General features: G+C 36.9%; 2 protein-coding genes across 2 annotated transcripts; one reads left to right on the top strand and one right to left on the bottom strand.

The window, feature by feature from the left end:
• The first annotated feature begins 1,686 nt into the window (after nt 1–1,686).
• Nucleotides 1,687–12,430, top strand: LOC103986378 (uncharacterized). Its single transcript, XM_009404377.3, has 6 exons — nt 1,687–3,114; nt 4,858–4,998; nt 5,107–6,862; nt 8,335–8,561; nt 9,461–10,410; nt 11,067–12,430. Exons 1-6 carry the CDS (start codon nt 1,834–1,836, stop codon nt 12,238–12,240), a joined length of 5,529 nt encoding a protein of 1,842 aa, XP_009402652.2. The 5' UTR covers nt 1,687–1,833; the 3' UTR covers nt 12,241–12,430.
• A 6,529-nt stretch (nt 12,431–18,959) lies between these two features.
• Nucleotides 18,960–22,326, bottom strand: LOC135628861 (uncharacterized protein At4g28440-like). The gene is made up of 2 exons (XM_065135809.1): nt 21,998–22,326; nt 18,960–19,416 (listed from the first exon to the last, which is right to left on the bottom strand). The coding sequence occupies exons 1-2, from the start codon at nt 22,245–22,247 to the stop codon at nt 19,226–19,228; spliced, it is 441 nt and encodes a 146-aa protein (XP_064991881.1). The 5' UTR covers nt 22,248–22,326; the 3' UTR covers nt 18,960–19,225.
• Nucleotides 22,327–23,113: the final 787 nt, after the last annotated feature.

The following is a 23,113-nucleotide window of genomic DNA, read 5'->3' as shown; positions in this document are numbered from 1 at the left end:
GACGTCAGGCGTGAGCCTAGCTGGTGCGGGGCCCACGGATATAGCCTGCGATCGAGCGACAACCACGTCTCATGCGACGTGGCGTCATTCCTCTCGGCGCTATCTGTCGCTCGGTAACGACGGTAGGACGATGAGATGTCGATGACACTGCTGATTTCATGCATTATCTGTGATTTCCAACAGCAAATCCTTGTATTTATAAAAAATTGGATCATTATTGTATACAGCACCAAATATTGTATTTTAGTCTGTGAACATTTGTAATTAAAATTAAATCCCTAAAACCAGTTATTCAGTCTTTCTTTGGATAGAGAAATGATTGGAGTGTTAAATATTCATTTTATTTTGCGTTTATCACCCATAAAAAAAAAACCCTCATCTTGCGTCTAAAAATAGGTTAGTTTCGATATTTAATAAATTTTCGATATATAACCAATATAGATAAGTTGACATGTTAATGATTTACCTCACACCATGTTAGTGCTTAGACAATAATATATCATCAATCATGTCATTGTTGAATCCCTGATAACTTAATCCTGATAGATACTCTGTATTAGTTTTAATTCAAATTATATTTTATCGTATATAATTAGAGTTCTTCTAATTGTATAGGATCAACTTTGAGTATTACAGAAGTCTTAATCTTTTATAAATTTTTATAATTCCATATTCATGTGGAATAAATTAGATATGGGATGACCCATTCAACATGTCTAGTTATCAAATTTAACTTTAATATAAATAAAATATCACAACAAAAGATTTGAGTGAACATTCATTGCTCAAAGTTATATGATGAGTTATCTTTTTAATCTTTTATGTTTATAAGCGAATAAGTAAGTTTACATAAAGACTCATTAATTTTATGTGATTATTGAATTATTAATTAAATAAATAAAAAATTATGATTGTCATATAATTCTCAAGATAGGATAGGATTTCAGAATATCGATTTCATAAAAAATTAAGTTACAATATCGTCCTTGAGAGTATATCAATGAACACCTATAACACACAATATTGTGAAATGGATTTTTGTTGAAGAAGGAAATTTTATTGAAGCTGTTTTTTTTAATCTGATGAAATATGGTGAATTAAAAATAAAATTTTATAAAATATAATTATTTTGAATATATTATTATTATCATTTTTGATCTCGAACTCAGATTAATTTTTTTGTTGTTGGTGTTTAGTTATAATATAATATATATGTTCCTCCAATTACTATCGGCCACCAAAAGTATCCATCTCGTTAACATTCATAAAACAAAACTAAAGTTAATCATCAGTAATTATGATCATCACTATTAAAATATAAATGAGATAATTTTCGAAATATTACTATTTTAATATAAATCTAAAATCAATTTCCGGAGATCAACCATATATATATGTGGTGACCTTAAATTTAAAGAGATTAGAATCACTTAATTTAATGAGATATATGTATATATCTGCTGTATATTTTTTGTTTTATTTGTCAACACCTCTAAGCAGATAAAATTGGCAGCTTTGTTTTATATAATTCATTGTTTATATTTTTTTGGGAGATCCGAAATTTTTGGAATCAGGATAAATTTATCCTAACATTTGTCACCACTACCAAAAAGTGTTTTTAGAAACAAGAATAAAAAATAAGTGTTAATGAATTTATGTTTTCTGTTTCAGAGCACTCGGGTCTAATCGCATTTCCTTCCTCGAAGCCTTATGCGGCGAGCGACCCACTCGAGCACAAGGAAACCCTCGTCGTCTCCTTCCTCGTCGTCTTCGCTGCGACAATAGAAAGCTAATCTCTCCGTTTTCTCTCTGCCTCGCCCAGCTCTTCTCTCGATGCCGTTGTCTCAGCACGCGGCCGCACCAGGCTCTTCGCTGATCCGCGGGGGTAAACGGCGGAGGGGCCGGTCGAAGGGATCGCGCGCCAAGAAGAAGCAGAAGAGGCTGGACTCAATTTGCGACGCTCCTGGCCCTGCTACCCCCGCGGGTCCGCAATCGCCCGGCGACGACCGCGCCCTCATCCGCCGCAGCTCCCGCGTCCGCCGGGCCCCGGCCTTCCTCGACTCGTCCCCTGCCCCCGCGCGCCGGAGGAAGAAGCGTAGGCTCCGGGATTCCCCAATACGGTCCGGCTCTGGTGTTGGTGGTGGTCGCAGGAGGAAGAAGAAGAGGCGGAAGAGAAGGGATGATGGAGATGATCTAGAAGAGGGAAATCCGGTTTCGTTGCAGGAAAAAGATGGTTCTCCTACTCAAGAAATTAAAATGTCGGAAGAGGAAGCAGAAGATTGGAGATCACGACTGCGATCTAGGGTTGGAAAAAGAAAGGGAAAATCACTCTCTTTTGAAGAGGTCGCTACGAGGAAAGAAAAGGAGTCAGTGAAGCCAGTGACAAGTGGGAGCATACTTAGTTCACAGGCAATTCGATCCAGTAGGAGGGGCCGAAGAAGGGGTTTTGGCGACGAAGTCAGTGTGATCGCTGAAGAAACTGGATATCAAGGTGAGGTTTTGTCTTCAAATGATCATGAAGATAGTCGTGACAAAGCCTCTCATGGAGAGGAACCTAAAATTGTCACAGATTCGCCAGTATTTAGTGAACCAAACCAGGAAATTGTAGCTCCTTTACCATCCGAGGAGGGTAAAGAAAATGCAGACCGTACAGATGTGGCTGATAAAGAAGATCTCGAGCAGTCCGAAGAAGGAACTGCAATCCCAAATCTGCAGCTGGATGATGTTGATCCTGGAAATTGTTTAGCTACCTCATTAAGTGAACATGTTGAGGACAAACCTGTAAAGAGTGAAGACATCTTAAAGGAAGATAAACCGAAGCCACCCATTTTTGATGATAAGATTGCAAGGAAGCATGTTAAGGAGGGCCGGAGGTGTGGGCTGTGCGGGGGTGGGACTGATGGAAGGCCACCTAAGAGACTTGTTCATGAGTCATCAGGGAGTGATAATGAGGCTTATGAAGGATCTTCAGCTTCGGAGGAACCAAACTATGACGTATGGGATGGGTTTGGTGATGAGCCTGGATGGCTTGGTAGGCTCTTGGGTCCCATTAATGATCGGTTTGGCATTCCTCGTATTTGGGTTCATCAACATTGTGCTGTTTGGAGTCCAGAGGTAATTGCATGTGTCAAGCTATTGTTCCTTTTATTATTTTGTAATTTAATTGGTGATTGTTGACATAGTTGTTTCTTAATTACCAGATTTATGTTGTCCTTATTATAAAGTCTAATTTATTTGTTTTATTGATCCATTTGTCAAACACTTCTAGTTTCCAATAACAACAACTCAGTCTAAGATTCTGATTCTGCTCAGTTAGACAAATGACTAGGGATGAGTATTAGACTGTTAATGGTTTTTTTTTTTTTTATGCTAGTGTTTGTTCCAGGGGCGAACTAATCTAGGTCAAAACTCAGGTAGCTTGTAGCTAATGCTGACATGGTCTTGAGGCTTTCTCTTATCTTTCATGTCTGGATTTAGCTAGGCTTGTACTTTAGTTGTCCACTTCTTTTTATTTAGGAACATTGTGGGCCTTACACAATTTAGAGAAATCTTGCAATTTCTGTTTGTTTGCTCGCTTTTTCTTAATTTGTCTTCAGTTAGGAAGTGCTTTCCTAACTGAAAGCACAATGTTTATGAACATTGTGCTGCTTTCCACCCTCTCATTTCGTATACTTTTTCAGTCGTTGGACCATTAATTCAACAGATGATGAGCTCAATCTTCCTTTTGAGGGAAAGTGATTGGCTCAAGTGAACCTTTCTGAACTTTATCTTTTGTTCAGAGCCAACTTCAGTTTCTTTTCAGTCAAAGATGTTCAAGTAAAGATAAACGTAGAATGATTTTTTCAACTTAAATCAAGGCCTGCATTTAGTTTTTTTTTTCATGTCCAATCATTTGTAAAATATTTGATTTGTATGATCAATTTGCAGACATCGGCCATTTGGAAGGATTTCCTAGGTATTTATGCTGAAAATAAAATATGAAAATGATTCATAATAAAGGTTGATGTATTTGCAACTGTTTTAGACCAAGGAACAGGGATTTCATTTTTTCGTGTCCTTCAGATTTTGTTTCTTTAATATGCTTCCTTCTTTCCTTTTTATGGCCTATAGGGACTGTGCCTATCTAATATAATTTGATGGTTCTTTATATTTGACGATTTTAATTTGATGTCTAAGTTTCTTATTGATGTTATTCTTGAATACTTCTGGTTTCTTTTGTTGAAATGTTTTGACATCAGAAATTATGTGAAAAGTTATCTATCTGGGTACCCAACTTTAGGTGCAATGGACCATCAGCAGCACTGCAGAATTAGTGCTTTTAATCTGGAGATTTGGCATTATGAAATTATTTCTTTTTGTTCCCCCGCCAGGCTTCAATGTATCTTAAGTTAAAAAAAATTTAGGATCATCATCTGCAGGTCCGGCTTGTAGGTTGATGGCATGCCTTGGAGAAATGAAGACTATTATTGTGATATAGTGGCATATGGGATGCAATCATTTCATGTTTCCATAATTTTCTTCATGTCTTGGAAATAACTTCTAAGGCTGCATACATTGAGCTCACCTAGACCTCATATTGGCAGGAGCCTCGTGCACTAGGTTTTCTGGTAATTTCCTTCATGTATGAGCATATTTGATATCTGACAATGTTTCCCTGATATTTTCATGAATCTGCCTTTTTTTCTTGTTTGAATTATGGGATACTGCATATTTATATGAATATATATCCTAATACCAGAAGAGCCAATATCCTGGTAGTTCCAGATGCTTCATTCATTTGCTTCTATGTAGATCTTCATGATGATCTTTTCATAAATAGCATCCTTATTTTTACTATATTCATGGTTGTTATTCCAGGTTTATTTTGCTGGCTTGGGCTGCCTGAAAAATGTTAGAGCTGCACTATGTAGGGGAAAAGCATTAAAGTGCAGTCGCTGTGGGAGACCTGGAGCAACCATTGGTTGCCGTGTTGATCGATGCCCTAAAACTTATCATCTGGTTACAGTCATTCCCTTTATATAGGATAATTTTTTAGTCTTCAACCCCCCTATATTTTATTTATGCTCCTCCAGTTTTCTATTTATATGTCATTTTTTCTTTTTGCAGCCTTGCAGTCGGGCAGATGGTTGTGTATTTGATCATCGCAAGTTTCTCATAGCATGCTATGATCATAGGCATCTATTCCAACCTCAAGGAGCTGAATATGCTCAACAAGTTAAGAAAATGAAAACTAAGAAGCTAAAGCTAGAAATGAGAAAACTTTCACATGATGCATGGAGAAAGGACTTAGAAGCTGAAGAGAAATGGTTAGAGAACTGCGGAGAAGATGAAGAGTTTTTGAAGCGAGAAGGCAAGAGGCTTCATAGAGATCTCTTAAGAATTGCACCTATATATATTGGGGGTTCTGAAAATGAAAAAAATTTTCAAGGCTGGGAGTCTGTTGCTGGTCTGCAAGATGTCATCAATTGCTTGAAAGAAGTAGTGATATTACCTCTTTTGTATCCTGAAATCTTCAATAGTTTGGGCCTTACACCTCCTAGGGGTGTTCTATTGCATGGTTACCCTGGTACTGGTAAAACGCTGGTTGTGAGAGCATTGATTGGTGCATGCTCTCGTGGGGATAAAAGAATTGCTTACTTTGCTCGCAAGGGTGCTGATTGTTTGGGAAAGTATGTTGGTGATGCAGAGAGACAATTAAGACTTCTTTTTCAGGTAGCAGAGAGATGTCAGCCTTCTATAATCTTTTTTGATGAGATTGATGGTTTAGCCCCATGCCGCTCTAGGCATCAAGATCAAACACATAATTCGGTTGTATCTACTTTACTTTCCTTGCTTGATGGTTTAAAATCTCGAGGTTCAGTGATTGTAATAGGTGCTACTAATCGTCCGGATGCTGTTGATCCTGCTCTGAGGAGACCAGGTAGATTTGACCGGGAAATATACTTCCCGCTTCCCAAACTGAAGGATAGATCTGCTATTTTATCACTTCACACAAAGAGTTGGTCGAATCCTGTATCTGGACCTCTTCTTTCATGGATTGCAAACCAAACCGCTGGTTATGCTGGAGCTGATCTGCAGGCACTTTGTACCCAAGCAGCAATGAATGCCTTGAAGAGGAATTGTGCACTGCATGCACTGTTATCTTCTGCTGAAAAAGGGTTTGGTGGTGGTAAACTTCCTTCCCTGCCTTTGTTTATGGTTGAGGAAAGGGACTGGTTGACAGCTCTTGCAGCTGCTCCTCCCCCGTGTTCACGTAGAGAAGCAGGAATGGCAGCAAATGATGTAGTCACTTCACCTCTTCACTCTCATCTCATTCCATGTCTTCTCAAGCCACTGTCAAAACTCCTGATTTCGTTTTACATTGATGAACGGCTCTGGTTACCTCCTGCAATTCTGAAGGCGTCAGAGTCTCTTAAGAGTGTCATTACTGCAGCACTTGAACAGAAAAGACTTCACATTGGCTTTTGGTGGTCTCATTTTGATTCTTTGATTAACCAACCATCTGTTGCAAATGAGATAGAGAGAACTCTTTGTCACTATGGCCTTGTAACTGCTAGATCAGGATATGATCATTCTTATATGCTGGATGATGTCAATTTTGACTTTGAAAAGTTTGATTCATATAGATCGAAACTGTCTGAATTTTCTGATCCTAGTAAGTCAAAAATAAAGCTTGTTGAATTAGGACAATCATCAGGGTTCCGAGCTTTAATTGCTGGAACACCCAGGTCTGGCCAGCAACATCTAGCCAGCTGTCTCCTTCATGGCTTCTCAGGCCATTTAGAAATTCAGAAGGTTAATTTGGCGACTATGTCACAGGAAGGACATGGAGATATCATTCATGGATTGACACAGATACTCTGTATGTTTTTTATTTTCTTTTTTTGTTATAAAATTAAAGTTGGTAGAGGTGCTTAGCTTGAAAGGCATAGGGATGGACATTATCCATTTCTGAGGTCGTTCAGAACAGGATAACATGTGAACTTCTTGCTTATTTTGGTTAAACAATGTCTTTTGTTTTGTTGATCTGTTCTTTTCAAATTGCATTTTAATTGCTTAAGTTCTGCATGCAACACATTAACCAAACTTTAGCAAGAATCTACTAACTATCATTTGATACCTGCTTCTGTTTCATGGAGATCTGGCTTCCACACCAGGTTGAAAGGTGTTTCCACATTTGTTATTTTTAAATTTTTTACCACCATGCTTTTGCACATGGAATGCTTGTGGACCTGCTGCAATATCCTATACCTGCTTATTGCATTGGGGATACCCACACCGGAGTATCATATTAGAATCCCATGGCCCGGTCTTAACAATTATGTAGTATCATTTACCTTTTATTCCATATCCTCCATGTTCACCCTGTCCATATCTTGGTAGATAATTAATTTATAACATAACTCTTGCTTAGTGGATGTTCTCTGGTGCTTTTGTGCACTATAATTTGCATTTGAAATTTGAATATACACTGTTTTTGTAATGGAGCCCTCTTTCAGCTCATGATCTCCCATATTACATTTGACATGTCTTTCTTTTTCTATTGATAGTGTGTGTGTTGTATTTGATGATATTGTCTTAATTGATGAGAGCCTAAGTGGAATTTATTATAAACTTGAGTTGTGGAGTTAATTCTTAGAAACTAAATGTTTTAGATTAAGTAGGATTAAAACTAAATGTATGATATATAATTTTAGTAATTCTAGGAATAGACAGTAGAATATAGTTAAGTTGGATTGACCAATAAGATAGTTGTGAGACCAATAATGTTTTATGGATCAGAGTGTTGGACAATTAAAAAACAACATATATAAAAAGTTTGTGCTGCCGAGATGAGAATGCTGAGATGGATGTGTGGAGTTTAATAGGAAAGATGAGACAAAATATATTTTTATTCGTGAACAACTAGGTATCGCTTCAATGGAGGATAAAATGAGAGAAAATTATTTAAAATAGTATGGGCATGTGCTTAGAAGTCCTTCGGATGTGATAGTCAGAAGAGATGAAATGATTAATATTGATGGTACGAGGAGAGATAGAGGAAGATATAAAAAACTATAATAGAAACTATAAATAAAGATCTAAGTACTCTAAACTTAATGACGACAAAAGATATAAGTACTCTAAGCTATAAATAAAGATCTAAGTACTCTAAACATATGATTTTTTATAGATCTCAATGGCGGTAAAAGATCCATGTAGCCAACCCAATAGGTGGGACTTATGGTTTTGTTTTTGTTGTTGTAGTGCGTGTGTTGTATTTATCTACTGATCTTGTGATTTCTCGCCAACCAATTTTTGAACGCCAATTAACTGACATATATTCTTGAACAGTGAAATGCATGAAGGGAGGAAGATGCATGATCTATATGCCTAGGATTGATCTGTGGGCAATTGAAACTCTCAGGAAGGAGCCCGAGTATAATGATTCTGGCCCAGAGACCTGCAAATTATCCACTGTGTCTGTGGTAAATGACGTGATAAGAATTGCTTCAGAAGCTTGGAATCTTTTTGTCGAGCAGGTGGATTCTGTGACAGCACCTGCTTCTTTAATCATTATGGTAAGATTGAGATATGGTGTAAGTTGCTTACTTAGTCTGAATTGTTTTCTTTAGTTGTTCAAATTTTAGAGCCTTTCAAGGCTTTTGTATCTTAGCTTATTTTCTTAAAAAAACCTATTTGTTGTCTCTCTGTTTCTATAAAGGTATTAAATCTTCCTGCATTCAAGCAACTTAATGTTTTTTCTCTTCGAGGTTCTTTATAGTATCTATTTTTGATGGGCTTCAGACCCATGGTTCTCTTTATTCATCAGAATAATTGTTCCATTATTGCTTGTGATCTTTTCTTTATATATCTGAAATATAAGCACTAACTTTTTAAAACTCATTTATAATGTGAACTTATGGTAGACTGCTGCTGTTTAAGGCTTTTTATTTTCTACTTGCCAATTACAAATGCTGACTTCGTTTTATTTCTCAACATGATAAAGTCAGTGACAGATAAGATCTTTGTCTTATATGAAATTCTTTAGTGTATTCTGAATGACAATGTGTATTTTGGATCATATTAATCAGTAGCTAGGCTGGATAGCCTCTGCTTAGTCACTAGTTGATGTAAGTTGTACATCTCATCTTGGTTCTTAAAAGGAGAAATAATTGTTAATGACTTCAATATAATTCATATTTGTATCTAATTGATGAATTTTTTGGGCTGCAATTTTCGTTTGTCTTATATAGCATTTTACATATTCTGAAGTTTATGGTTTCTGCAATTGTTTAAGAAGGTCCCTTCTCAGTAGATATATTAATATTTTTCATCAATGCCATGCTTGTTTCGTGAAGATGGTTTAAGATGCAAAAGTGTGGCTAACCATTTTATTCGCTATAGCTCTCTCTTTGTGCTTGTTTTCCTTTGAAAAACTATACTCCATCTTTTGTAATCTATGGTCTTTATTCAACAGGCCACTTGTGAAATGCAAATTCATAGTCTTCCAGTTGGAATAAAGAAATTCTTCACAAATTATGTGCCAGATGATGCTGGTTCAATTCCTCTCGAGCACACTGTACCACGATTCTCAGTTGATGTAGATGGAAAATTTAACCATGATCTGCTAATTAGTTCATGTGCTGCAAAATTATCAGAGGATTTGGTGCAGCATTATATTCAGTTGATTCATCACCATACTCATTTGGTCAATTCTCATGATGTGAATGAAACCTTTCAAACCATGGAAGCTCATTCAGAACCTCAAACACACTGTGAGAGACAAGCAACTTTAGTCACTAACAAGCAAATGGATCCTAATCAGAAAGCTTCAGGAGTTGGAGACCAAGATCAGCAACATGTAGCTGGCGATCAGGTGTGGCCCCTGCCATCTACTTTAAGAGGTCATGACGAAATTGGCAATCAGCACCATAGTCATCAAGATTCGATTCCAAAAACTCTTCATAAAGGCGTGAAGGGTGGTTCCGTGTTGTCAATTGCAACATTTGGCTACCAAATTTTACGATGCCCTCATTTTGCAGAGCTTTGTTGGGTAACCTCAAAACTGAAAGAAGGACCTTGTGCAGATGTAAATGGTCCTTGGAAGCGTTGGTCATTTAATTCTTGTGTGATGAATACTTGCAGCTCACCTGAAAAAGTAGTTACTGGAGTAAATAGCAATCCTAAAGATAGGGAACTCTCTGGTACAGTAAGAGGCTTAATAGCAGTAGGCTTATTGGCTTACCGTGGTATTTACACATCAGTCAGAGAAGTGTCATTTGAGGTTAGAAAGGTTTTAGAGCTCTTAGTTGGACAGATTTGTGCTAGGATTTCAGGCAGGAAAGACACATTCCGTTACCTTCGTATTCTCTCACAGGTGGCTTACCTTGAGGATGTTGTTAATAGTTGGGCTTACACTTTCCGCAGGTAATTTTTTTGTCACTGAGGTCTCCAGTCTAGCATTCTATTTAATCTTCAGTACCCTCGTAATTGGATGCCAATTTCATGCCTGTCCCAACTATCTGTCTTCATTTTGGTAATCATTATTATAGAAGGTCATTCTATGCTGAATCAGGGGCCAGAGCATGTATTAGGTGGTATGCACTGGTACACTCATTTGGGGGATTCCTTATTGTCTTCATCTATCTCTTAGTTATTCTGTATAATATAAGATACTGAGTTGATAATCTCCAAGCTTAAGGTATTGAAATAACTGTGGTATCTTCATGCTGTCATATTTGATCTGGCCCTAAAGTTGTATCTGTTTCTATTATATGGTTTCATAACTATGTTTCGTATCCAGATTCTTGTGATATATTTTTCTTAATTCTACTATTGGGTACCAGAGAACTTGCTTCCTTAGTTATTAATACTTTAAGCTGTACTTGGCTACCTCCAGAAGTTCTATCTTCTCTTGAGTTTGTTATTTAATTATAAAACTGTAATAAAACTTCTATCTTCTCTTTCTCTTGAGCTTCTGTATTATAAAACTGTTAAGCAGTTTAAGTTTTGGGTTTCATCTGTAGGATGAGCTTCATTTCTCTGTTCTTTTTCCTCCTCTTTTATTTTCTCTTCTCTTACAGTTTACCAGCGGAGAGTCATAGAACAGCACCAAATGCTAAGCCAACAATTTTAGGGGATGCAGCAATGGATATTGGCCTTAATGAAAACTACATTCTTGGAAATAGATCAAGTGTGCCAATTGTTCCTGAAAAGGGCTGCAATGAACTTCAAGACATGTTAGCCAGAGGAAATCCTGATGAATTTGTGAATGATGGTGAAGACAATAATTTGATCCAAGGACTGGCATCTCAGTCAGTGTCTACTTCTGATGTTTGTGTCTTAGAAAAAGGTGAGCTTTTCCCATCTGCTCCTTGTCCATCTGGATTATATCAAAGTTCTGAAGCTGCAGGTGCACTACCAAGTGGAAACGGAATGAGCAGATTTGAGAGTCCAATTGTGAAAAGTCCAGAAACCAAGGATCAATCTAGTGGCTTGGAAAAGACAGAAAGCAAACTTCCTTCAGTGACTAATATCTATAATGATGACAGCGTAGTGAAGGATACAACCTCTTACTCCACAAGATTTTCAAATCCTTGCAATGATTCGGTAAATGTTCTTTCTTCAAACAATGCTGGGTTTGTTACTGATGAACTGGCTACAGCAACTAACTTCGCACATGGAAGTAGTAGCAGTCTTTCAACTGTTTCTGGTATTTCGTGTCTTTACTGCTGTTGTTGCCTCTGCCTGCAAACTTTGTTTGTGTTGGTTCGCGGGATTCTCTCTGATTCCTGGAGGTCTTGTGGTCATTGTTCAAGGATTGATGATATTCATGATATTCTTGCTTCATGTTCCTTGAATATCGTAGCAACAATTAGGCAATGCTTTTGTTCTCCAAGTAGTCATGGTAATGAAGAAAGCTTTGGAAGAGAACAATATGTCAGAATGCAGTCTGAACATTGTGCCTGTGAGAAACACAGTGATAAACAACTTCAGAAGGTACCTGGCCATTGCTCTTCTTCTGAAGTCGAAAGTGTACCTGCAGAATGTGTTTACCACTTAAGAAACAAGAATGAGACTGGGACAACTGATTATGAGAGTTATTCCCTTGCACCAGTTTTGAAGTTTTTTCTTAAAGATGGTGTATTGATGCCTGCAGATCCCCAAATAGGAGCCGCCCTCCATTGTAGATTTGATAAGCTATGCCTTTCTTCCATAGTACAAATGATTTTACTGAATAAGCAACATTTGGATTGATATCATGCAGTTGTGTTGATTGAAATCAATTCTCTGTTTCTCCTGCATCAATGTAACTGCACAGATGCACAAATTTTCTCCGTTCAAATCCTGCTTGACCCTTTACAGGAACATCGTGGTTTGTTATTTTTTATATGGAATTAATTCTTTGAAAACATTTAGGTATGGATAGTGATGTATCCTTTTTCGAGATCTTTCAAACACTATCTTTTTCAAAAATTGGATTATGAGGTGGAGATCCAAGAATATGACGAACTTTTTCGATTGCTCGCAACCTGCTCATCAACATAATACAAACATAGACACTTCCATAATGCTTGCTACAATCATTTATGTCCATGCTGGACGACAGTAAAATGCTTACTGTTCTGCAGAAATTTTGTGGAACACCAGATTATACAACATTGCAACTAGACCAGGTCATGAACTGCAGGTATGCTTAAAACACTAGCTACTTTGTTCCTTGCACTCTACTAAGATGAGATGATTGCACTGATTATGTCATGCTTGTCATTTCTCTTATGGCATGAATTCCCAGGTTTCTGAGTTTAAATGCTTCTATCCAGCTTCTGTCCTTTTATGTTTACGAAAAAGACTTTCATAATGCATTTTTCCATATTTATTATAATTTGTTAAAAGGTTTAACATGGGTTAGCAGCAGGCTATAGAATTCTACTGGGATCTCCGATAGAGCTTTCTTGGTTTAGACTTCAGCAGGTGGTCACATATGAAAATAAGGCTTGGAGATTAATAATATGATGAAAAAACACTTATATGAGGTTGCAATGCTAGTTATATTTCACAATTTTCTTGCTGCATTAGATATCTTTCTTAAAGAACAAAAATCCATTTTGGCTGTTTATGACACTTCTATTGCCAGTGAATGCTTGCTTGGCCTATTCTGGAGTATTATTACATGTGATTCTTTTATTTGTGGTTTATTGTGGTCATTAGCTGCATTTTTCAAGTGATTATGTTCAAATGAGTTATTAAATATATGTTTTCCTTTTTTTTCTGGTCTTTTGTGGCTTTCTCAATTTCCATAGGATGCTGTTGAAATATGAAATTAAGTGCTTTGAGGATGTTCAATATTGCAATTTCCATATTCATGGCTTCGCAAGGGGGGGGCTTCTGCTGGTTGGTTAATCTTTAGATGCCAGCAAGTCTTTGAAACTTACAGAGAGTACTTCATATAGCCCTGATCTTGTGGTTCTGATTTCATGTAGGGGTAGTTTCTAGCTTCATATCATGAAAATTCCAAGTTCAGGTGTCTCATTTAGGTTGAGATGACTAGCTTAATGGGGTGTCAAAGTGCACAAGGTTCCCTTGGACATGGGATTTGGGAATGGTCAATGTACATAGCTCTTGCCTGCAAGCAAAGAGGTTAGTTTTGCAACTTGAACCTGACCACTTAGATCATAGACTATGACAGCAAGATCTGCTATTAGCAAAATAGCGAGACTTTAATATGAGTTAAGTCATGCAAGTCATACAGTTCAGCAAGGTCCGCAATACCGTACCGTACCGGAGTTTCGACCTGGGCTCGGTACCGATACGGTGCGGTATACCGAGCGGTACACCCAGGTGTACCGAGCGGTATATTCAGGCGTGTCGAGCACTGTAGCTGTGCTACAGTGCAGCTACAGTGTCGGACCTGTACGAGACGGTCCGCGTACCGGAAGCCTGTCGGACCGGTATGTACCGCCCATACTGGGCGGTACAATCCAGTACTGCAGACCATGCAGTTCAGTACTTCAATTGTGCTTCTTTATAACTTCTAAGAAGCTCATACATAACTCTTAGATTTTAAGTGAGTTATTGGATGTTGTTGACTGATTTTAAAATACTTTCTATTTTGTTTATTTCCTTGTAAACATATTCCTAATTTATAATTTTTTTTATGATTTTTCTTTTTTTAGTATCCTTATTGTGGGAATAACTTTTTCGATTTTGACGAGATTAGTCTCCTGAAATTGTATGAGTTAGTGTCCCCATTTATGCAAATGTGCTCTATAAATTTTGTAACCTTCTTATAGTCAAATGAGTGAAGAAGAGTTTCTTTCTACATGGTATCAATGCCTATCTCATAGATGGCCAAAAGCTTTTGATTGTTTCTTCATTACCCCAAAAATCTTTCTTTCTCATGTCCTATTCAACCCAAACCACTTCTGATTCAACCTTTAAAGAAATCATGCATCAACTGTTCACTAGTGAACTTCATAGGGTAATTTCTCGAAAAAATCCCTTATTTGGAGAAATTCCCAGATAGTGCTCCCTTTTTCAAAAATTCTCATAGAATGGCCTTTTTTCCCTAAAAGATGATTTTGCCTTTGCCTTCACATTATCGATCACCGCCTTCGCCCCTGGTCATCCATGCCTATGCCTCCACCCAGGCCCTTGGCCACCTATGCGTCCGCCCCACTGCCTCATCTTCGCCCCATTATTCCCACCCCCACCTCCTGTCGTCCCTGCCCCACTACTGTCATCCTCGCTGTCACCTTGGCAGAGGGGCTGCAGGCAAGCGCACGTGAGCCCCCTTCCCTCCGGTCATCGTCTCCATCGTCCCTATCATCTACCTTGGTGGAGGGTGCTACGGGCGAGGTCGGCGAGGAAGGTAGAGGAAGAGGGAGGGCAACTTTCATGCCACAATGTAATATTCTTTATCTGCATTTCAGTACTATAATGGTGTGAAAGGATCATGGATTGAATTCAATTATTACAAAATGTTAAGATGAACTGTAGCAAAGATGCTGCTATATTACTAATGATTGTTGAAACTTAAAAGAGGTTTTCCAAATTCTTGGTTGGATTTAACATGGAATATAATCTACGTGCATATTTAAGTACTTGGAAAAGACCTGTTTTCAACTTGAATTCAATTATTATCAAAATGTTAAAGATGAACTGTAGCAAAGATGCTACTATACTACCAATGATTGTTGAAGCTTGAAAGAGGTTTTCTGAATTCTTGGTTGGATTCAACATAGAATATAATCTATGTGCATATTTTAGTAGTACTTGTGAAAGACCTGTTTTCCCTAGTTAGAGCCTTCTCTATCATTAGAGCTGGAGCAAGGAAAAAGGTATATAATACTAATTGCTAAACAATCCAGCAACTGAAAGGTCTGCACTTGCTACAATCAAGAGCCATTTGAGATCTTAAGTGGTTTGAGCTCTAACATGGTTCCTGAGAAAGGAGAGACATCTATAACACCAAACAACAAAGTGGCCTTTGGTATGCTTACTGTAAGAAATTGAGACATAACAAAGAGACATGTCAGAAGTTACACAAAAAAACAATAAGAAGGAATTCAACAGTAGTACGGAATATGGACAACAATGTCAAGCAAACTACGCTTAGTCTGAGACTCTGAAGATACTTCTATGTATGGAAGCTTGGTTTCTAATAACTCTGAGATTGGGGGACTAAATAAACAACAGATTAAGAAGCTTTAGAGTTTTCAGGTAAATATTATACATCTCATATTCTAAATGCCTTGAAAGATTATTGGTGTGGATCTTGGGTGATTGATTTAGTAGCCACTAACTATATGACTAACTCATCTAACCATTTTATATCTTATAGCTAATGTTTTGGAAATCAAAAAATTAAAGTAGCTGGATGGTACTTTAATTGAAAAATTAAAGTAGCTAAGACAGTTGCACAGATACCCTTTCTTTAAAATCTGTGTTGCATGTACCTTGCCTGTCAATAAGCCTTTGGGATTTAAATTATTAGAGATTTAAAATATACTGTAACTCTTTCCATCTCATTGTAATTTTCAAGATCAAGTTATGGGGAGGGCAATTGGGCTTTCCAAGTAAAAAGAAGGCCCTACTATCTTGAATTAAGTAATAGTAATGATTGTAACTATTTACCATTATTCTATCTTGGAAAAAAAAAAGAGAGTCTAAATTTGACTTCAATACATGTACCTCACATTCATCTTTTTTGTTAAAAAACATGTAATTTTAATTATTTCAAGGCTTGAACATTAATGAATTTTATTATGATTCTTGTTAGTTAGCCAAACACCAACATTTTTCATTTCCACATGTCCTTACAGATCCCAAATATTACTGGAGCTCATTGGTATCATATTCGTTATTTTTAAAAGATGATTCGAACCCAAATTGATGTTATTAAAAGTTTCATAACAACATGATGTTGTCGTTTTTATCCTAATTTATAAAGATTATTGAGGTTTTTATCCTATTTTTGATTTGTGGAAATTTAGTTACCTGATTCCTTTCTACAGTTGTCCTAATTTATCATCTCGTTAGGAGCCATTGATCACAATTCTTAGCTGATATTTGAAATTGGGGTATTGTAATTAACCTATGGTCCATGAATTAAAGACACATTGGTCTCTAGTGTAAGTCTTTGGCTTTATGACCAAGGAAGGATTGAAAAATAACAACCAAATAGTGGTATCTGAAAAATTCTATGTTCTAGTATAGGATCCACAGAACATGGCACAAATTAGCACAGTGGTTCATGTTAACATGAAAATCAGTTGGAATGATCTAGTACAAGCAAATAGGCTATAGTTAGCCACTGGGAAAATAGAGAATGGACTCAGGTATTCCATGTTGATACAGATGAAACATAATTGAGGGGTATATTTTTTGCCCTTAAGTTGATTTGTCTTGTATCAGACTAAAAGCAGACACAATGCTGTCATTAATTTTGAGGTAAATGTAACTGGAATAACAACATTAGGGAAGCAAGTTTTATGCTATATGATGCCATGCATCACATATGGACAGAAAGCTATTATGCAGTCTGTGGTATAAACTATAAATTCACATTCATATACTATTGTTGTCCAGAAATTTCGTGCAAACTATGGTATGAGTTGATCTAGATAGCTATTGTCTTCATAAACCAATTATTGTGTTGAAACATTGGTGGAGCTTTAAATGCTAGCATAAAACTTCGAGTGTGTGCATGAAAGTCAAAGATAATGTATATTTTAGTTGGTCTAGGCATGGTTTAAACTTTAAACTACGTACTGGTCTGTTACAAAATTGTATTGGCTTGTATTTATTGGTCCGACTAGGATCCAGTAATGGTATATGGCATCTGTTGGTCCGATCAGAATATATGAAGGCATCTTTTTTCCAGTGTTATCGGGTGATACATGTCTGTGTACCACCCAATGCACTGGTAAGGTACTGTCCTGATGGTGTATGAAAACTAGTACAGGATGGGTATTTAAATTTTTGGTTTTAGGCTTGGAAGAATCTGAAAGAGGTTTCTCTGGGTACTAATCATAACCTGTGTGGGTATCATATTTACCAATATCCCACCGACGATGGAGGAAAGTTTCAGTTGGAGGTGTCTTAAAGAGCGTTAACTTGGTCAATAATGTTCAGTTTTGCAATTGTCCATACTAGTGTTGTTCCAATTACTCATTAAAGTTTCTGGTTGAATTTGCATGTATTAAATGTCTCTGTTCTTGAATATTCAATAACGCACTTATTTTTATTGCTTATTCTATATCAACAAAAACATGAAGAGTTGACATGAATTCTCGACTGACATACACGCTTTGAGCTTGTGGACCCATATTGTGGTGATAATTCCAACTCAAAGGATGTAACGACTCAAAGGATCTATCTAGACTTTTTAAGACAAGTTTCGCCTGAAAATTAAACTGCTTTTGATGCCCTGACGCAACATTCTACATCTTCCTTGCATGGGCCAACATCCATCGGATTTACTTTCTGTGGTGCCTAAACTGCTACTTGTTCTGCATGTTTCAGAGTATCTCTTGATGCAAGTTTTACTGGATATCCTCCATTTGCTCCCTGGTAATTATCAACTCTGCAAACATCTACAGGATATTTTTTGTGGTTTGTGAGTTTTAGTCAAGAAAGTTGTAAGGATATCGTTTGTGTAGCATGACAGATGATCCAACTTTTTTGCAATTCTGTTCTTGTTTCAATGTAGGATAAGATGCTATTAGCAAATCCTCCCTCGCGAATAGGCTTCACAAAAGATGCTGACGAAGTCCATGTCTTCCATTCTCTGCCTCAGAGCAGCAGCGACGGCGATTGAGAGACTTGGTTCGTGAGTTTGTTGTTCAGAATAATTTTGATGAGTAATTACTTTTAATCTTTTTCCGACAATAGAAAAGAAGCAAGTTGCATATTATTCTAGATTCTCAGATGTCTTCCTAGTTCTTGCATTCTACATGCAGAGATACAAGACGGGACGTTGTTATGTTTGTTCTGTTTGGTATAAAAACTAAGCAAACAAGGGAATTATGTAGCAGTGATCAGAACATTCATTTCTCTCAATTATATGTGACGAAAGATCTACATTAATCACCCCCAGAGTTCTGAAAGATCTACATTCATTTCTTTTCTTCCTTTTTTCATCTTATTTTTCTTCTATTTCAATGTCATTGTTGCGGTGCGCCAACGGTCGGGTCTCTGGCTTCCTGTGGCGGCATCTCAATCTTTTTATTTTCTTTCTTTTACAAGTTAATTCTTTCTGAGGTATATTTGCATTTAGAAATAGTATAAACAAAGGATTTTTTTTAATTAATTGTTGTTGCATCTCTGAGAAGAACTCCTAAAAGTTCTTGACCACCTGATGCGCGATTGCATCCACTCCTAGTGTTGGCAACGCACTGCTGCATCAACAAGTCAAAAAAAATAATAAATAAAAATAAAAATAAAAACATGACATAATGAGACAACACAAGAAATTAATTTGAAGTATCTGGATAGAAGATGTGAAAGTGTCAATCAGTTTTCAGAGTTCGAAATCTGTGCCTCAGACAATAATATCCAGTGAAAATCTTAAAGCTTTAGCCCTGACTGATTACAAGGTTTACATGGCCTGACTACCTCCCTCAAACTACTTGCCTCCATACCCTCCTCCCTGCACACTCAAATCTATCACCGGACGACGACGTAGAACCGGCGACTCCGGTCGGTCAAATGTGACCGACCATCTGCTAGGGTGTACCCGTCACTCGTCCGCCACATTCACCAGCTCATACTCGATGAGGGATAAGTTGTTGTCCTCTTTTACCGTGAAATTAGCAGGCCCGGTGACCTCGATGCGCCCCCACTTGTCGACGGCCAGTCTCATTGACCCCTTGAACATATCAATCTTTGCATTGCGGAGGGTGACTGTGGTGCCCGGTTTCATCAAATCAACTGTCAAAGAATATAATCATTCATCAATACTGAGAGAGCAAGTTTTGTAACGCAAACAGCATAATTGGTAGTTTTCGTAAGCTACAGTTACGGAAACATAAGTATGTTCAGAATAACAGAGCAACCATAAATGCAAACATCAACATAATGTCTGTCCAAGACAAATTATAGCTTCTTGAAATCAAGGATATCTGAGTCTAGTAGATAAATACTGTTCATTTCAAACATCATATACTACTCCGACCTGGCTGATTTTTCACTACAGCCATATTTCTGGACCTTCTGAAAGATCAGCACTGTCACATGCCTTTTCAACATATGGGAACAAACGTAAATCCTAAGAAATAATTCTGACAACAATCCATGGCTCAAAATGCTATATATATGCCTATATGTGACAAAAATTAAATTAATAATTTGAGGATCTTGTGCAAAACATATAGGTATGAAAGATGAAGCAGGTGCACCATTATCCACTGCAGGGTGGTGCTACTGCACTCGAAAGACATGAGACAACTGTGACTTCTTTGTGTGTAGATCTATTGCCTATGAAGGAACCATGTAAGCATTTGCATGCATGAGCACATGCCTAAACACACCAACATACTTGTATACACAGAGAGGTCCTTTCCAGATGCACTTTTTTTCAAGAACACTAAATATTTTTAACATTAATGTTACAAGTTTTAAAAAAAAGGAAAAAGGACAACAAGCAAAGGGGGAACGTTCAGCATTCTGACACAATGGATATTCTAAAATAAAATAACTGCTAAGACATTCCCGAAAGTAACAGTACGATGTAGAAAGTCTAAAATTATTGCCTTATCAACTGTTATGCACTTTTAGATGGAAAAGACAATGAAAAGAAAAGCAGTTCACTAGGAAACACTCATCTCCTTGCACAAGCTATACATATCTTTTGATGTGTAAAAGTGGGTTTTGTAGAGGATGGTTATCAGAAGAAAACAGCGATTTAATGTTTAAGCACGAGAAATTATTAGTAAAAAACATCAAGTTATTGATATATCAAGGTCAAGCTGGAACTCTAAGACATGTCATCCAAATAAAGTACAATGAAAGACTCCAAAATTTTTAATAAGGATAAACGTTTTTGCTGCTCATAAACTATTTGAAAAGCTGAAACAATCCTCAAAGAGTAGAAGACAAATATAGATACTGATTGGAGGAATAAACTTTGCAGGTGTTAATTTCCTGGGAATTGGTGAGGCTGAATTTGACCTTGCACCTTTTCTTGTTATTTTATTTTGGACGGTTCACCAAAGATGTGGGAAAATAACTCCATCCTTCAATGTTTGAACTAGAATGTATTTTAATCACCTACTTTCCCATACCTTACAACTTGCAAGTGTACTCTCATCCTTATCTTTGCATAAGTCACTGCTACCAAAGAAAAAATTGTCTTTCTTTCTCTTCTAATAAGAAAGCCCTAAGAAAAATTCAATAGAGAAGTTTCCCACTGTCAATACCTTGAATGTGTGGGGAAGATCACATATAGGGTTGTTCAAAAAGGTTAAAAATACTATTTAGTTTGGTTAAAGCAATGTACTCCAAATAAAACCATTTCAGACCTACCTAATCAAATTGGTTCAAAACCGATTAATCTGATTCGGTTAACTGGTTTTCAATTTTAAGTAATTTGAATATATATATATATATATATATATATATATATATATATATATATATATATATATATATATATATATATATATATATATATCAAATGAATCGGTTCAATTCGGTGAACCGATTCAGTTTAATTGAATCGAACAAGAATTTTGATTCAATTGGACCTACATTCTCAAAATGTTTATATCACAAATATCATTCTAAATATTTTAAACAACAGTACCTATGCACAAATGATTTTTTATTTTTTTTATTGAAAAACACTCTAGAGGAATAACGACTTCATATGAAATTCTTTTTTTTTTTTTATGATGAAGATATGCATTGATATATACAAATCAACAAAAGGGATTATTAACGAAAAAAATGATGACAAAAATATGTGGTTCACAAGAGAGCAAGGACAAGAAGGGAACGGGGACGACGATGAAGAGCCATAGAAACAAAGGAAGAGAGATGAACTCGTCAAAGTTTGAAAAGAGCTTTTAGGGTTCTTAAGTTTGTTGGGTTGAGTTAAGTTAGATTCAGTCCGAACCGGTTAACCAAATCCTTCCAAATTGAAAAGAGCTTTTAGGGTTCTTAAGTTAGATTCAGTATCCTTCCAAATTGGAACCATATATAGTCTTCAAACTCGAATCATTAATAAATAATGATTTTCCGGTTCGATTTGAATACTCCTAATCATATGTACTGCTTCAAAGAGCATCTTTCTCACTATGCTTCCAAACTTATGATGTTTCAAGATTAACTTTTTTCTATGGTCACTATCTCAAAAAGGATCAGAAACCCAAGAAGAGCATTTAAACGAACAGCTAACCATCAAGTCCAACTTCAACTAAGAGAGTATAGATGCATGTAAAAGAGCAATCGCCCGCTTAGATCAAAATAGCATTTGCCGACGAACAAAAGATAGATAGGGAGGGTACCGAACCCTGTTCGTTGCGGGCGGTGAAGAGAATGGTGCCCGTCTCGTCGCCAATGAGGCACTCTGCGATCGTGGTCGGGTGGAGGTGGACGGCGGCGGCACCGGCGCGGCCCTTGTGAAGGACGGTCTCGGAGGTGAGCACCTTGGCCGTGAGGGTGTGGCCGCTGGTTCCGGGCTTCAGCTGATCCACCTTCGTGAACACCGGCTTCCTCTTCGCGCCTCCTGCTCCTCCCTGCTTCTGCTGCTCCGTCGCCATGGCTGCCGAAACCCTAACCCTAGAAAGCGGACAAAAGCAAGACGAAACCGCTTAATTTATGTTGACCGAAATTGACTGGTGCGGTTCGGTTTGCTTCGGTTCGATTCGCATGCTTATCTCGCCCAACTGGTTATATCGTAAATTTAGTAAAAATCATTTAAAAGCCCAATTTTATCCCTCCTGATATAAATGAAGAAAAATAAATATCTTAGAAAGCTTTCTATTTCTATTGATAGTGAAGCTTTTTTATTGTAATCCCTTTTTGCTATTGATAATCATAAAAATGCTAAAATATAATTGTATTATTTATTATTACTAATTTTATCTTCGTTTTTCTCTTAGCATCCTCGCTCGCTTTATTTCCCCTCCACCTCCTCGAGCTCTACCCACTTTCTTCCTCCTCCTTCTTCCTCACCTTTTGTCATCCAACATCATTTGACGGACATCGCTCGATGATTCGATACAGGTGGAAAATGATATTCATAAAGAAAAAAAGAGAGAAAAAAATAATATTTATGTTAGAGATATTTTTAAAATGTTAAATATTTTAAAAATAAGGGGTTGTCAATAAAAATCTGCAAAGAGATCAAAATCATCTTCATCATTTATGTTTATAGAAAAAAATAAAGAAACATATATATCATTGGGTGTTCGATTCGAGGTCTAGAATTCGGATGCAACAATTGTTTCTTGAGCCTCAGATTCGTTCTTTTTGCATTCCTTAATAATTTCATATAAATTTCCTTTGAATTCTCTTTGATTTAATTATATATTTTAATCTAAGAAGCATATCAATTTATAACATTCCAAGTCTCCTCTCCTAATATTAATATATTTTAAATCTCAATCTCTTTCCCTCTATTCTT

The sequence above is a fragment of the Musa acuminata genome, chromosome BXJ3-1, assembly GCF_036884655.1.
Source record: "Musa acuminata AAA Group cultivar baxijiao chromosome BXJ3-1, Cavendish_Baxijiao_AAA, whole genome shotgun sequence".
In the NCBI taxonomy this organism is placed as follows: Eukaryota; Viridiplantae; Streptophyta; class Magnoliopsida; order Zingiberales; family Musaceae; genus Musa; species Musa acuminata.
Note: the sequence above shows the minus strand (reverse complement) of the source record. Positions and strands in the feature narration are given on the sequence as shown.

What these genes read in the sequence shown, in the direction of transcription:
- LOC103986378 (XM_009404377.3), top strand. Translation starts at nt 1,834, where the DNA reads ATGCCGTTGTCTCAGCACGCGGCCGCACCAGGCTCTTCGCTGATCCGC. An exon ending in TGGATTGACACAGATACTCT is followed by an intron (nt 6,863 to 8,334) that starts GTATGTTTTTTA and finishes ATTCTTGAACAG; the next exon opens with TGAAATGCATGAAGGGAGGA. An exon ending in TGGGCTTACACTTTCCGCAG is followed by an intron (nt 10,411 to 11,066) that starts GTAATTTTTTTG and finishes CTTCTCTTACAG; the next exon opens with TTTACCAGCGGAGAGTCATA.
- LOC135628861 (XM_065135809.1), bottom strand. Translation starts at nt 22,247, where the DNA reads ATGGCGACGGAGCAGCAGAAGCAGGGAGGAGCAGGAGGCGCGAAGAGG. An exon ending in CACCGCCCGCAACGAACAGG is followed by an intron (nt 19,417 to 21,997) that starts GTTCGGTACCCT and finishes ATTCTTTGACAG; the next exon opens with TTGATTTGATGAAACCGGGC.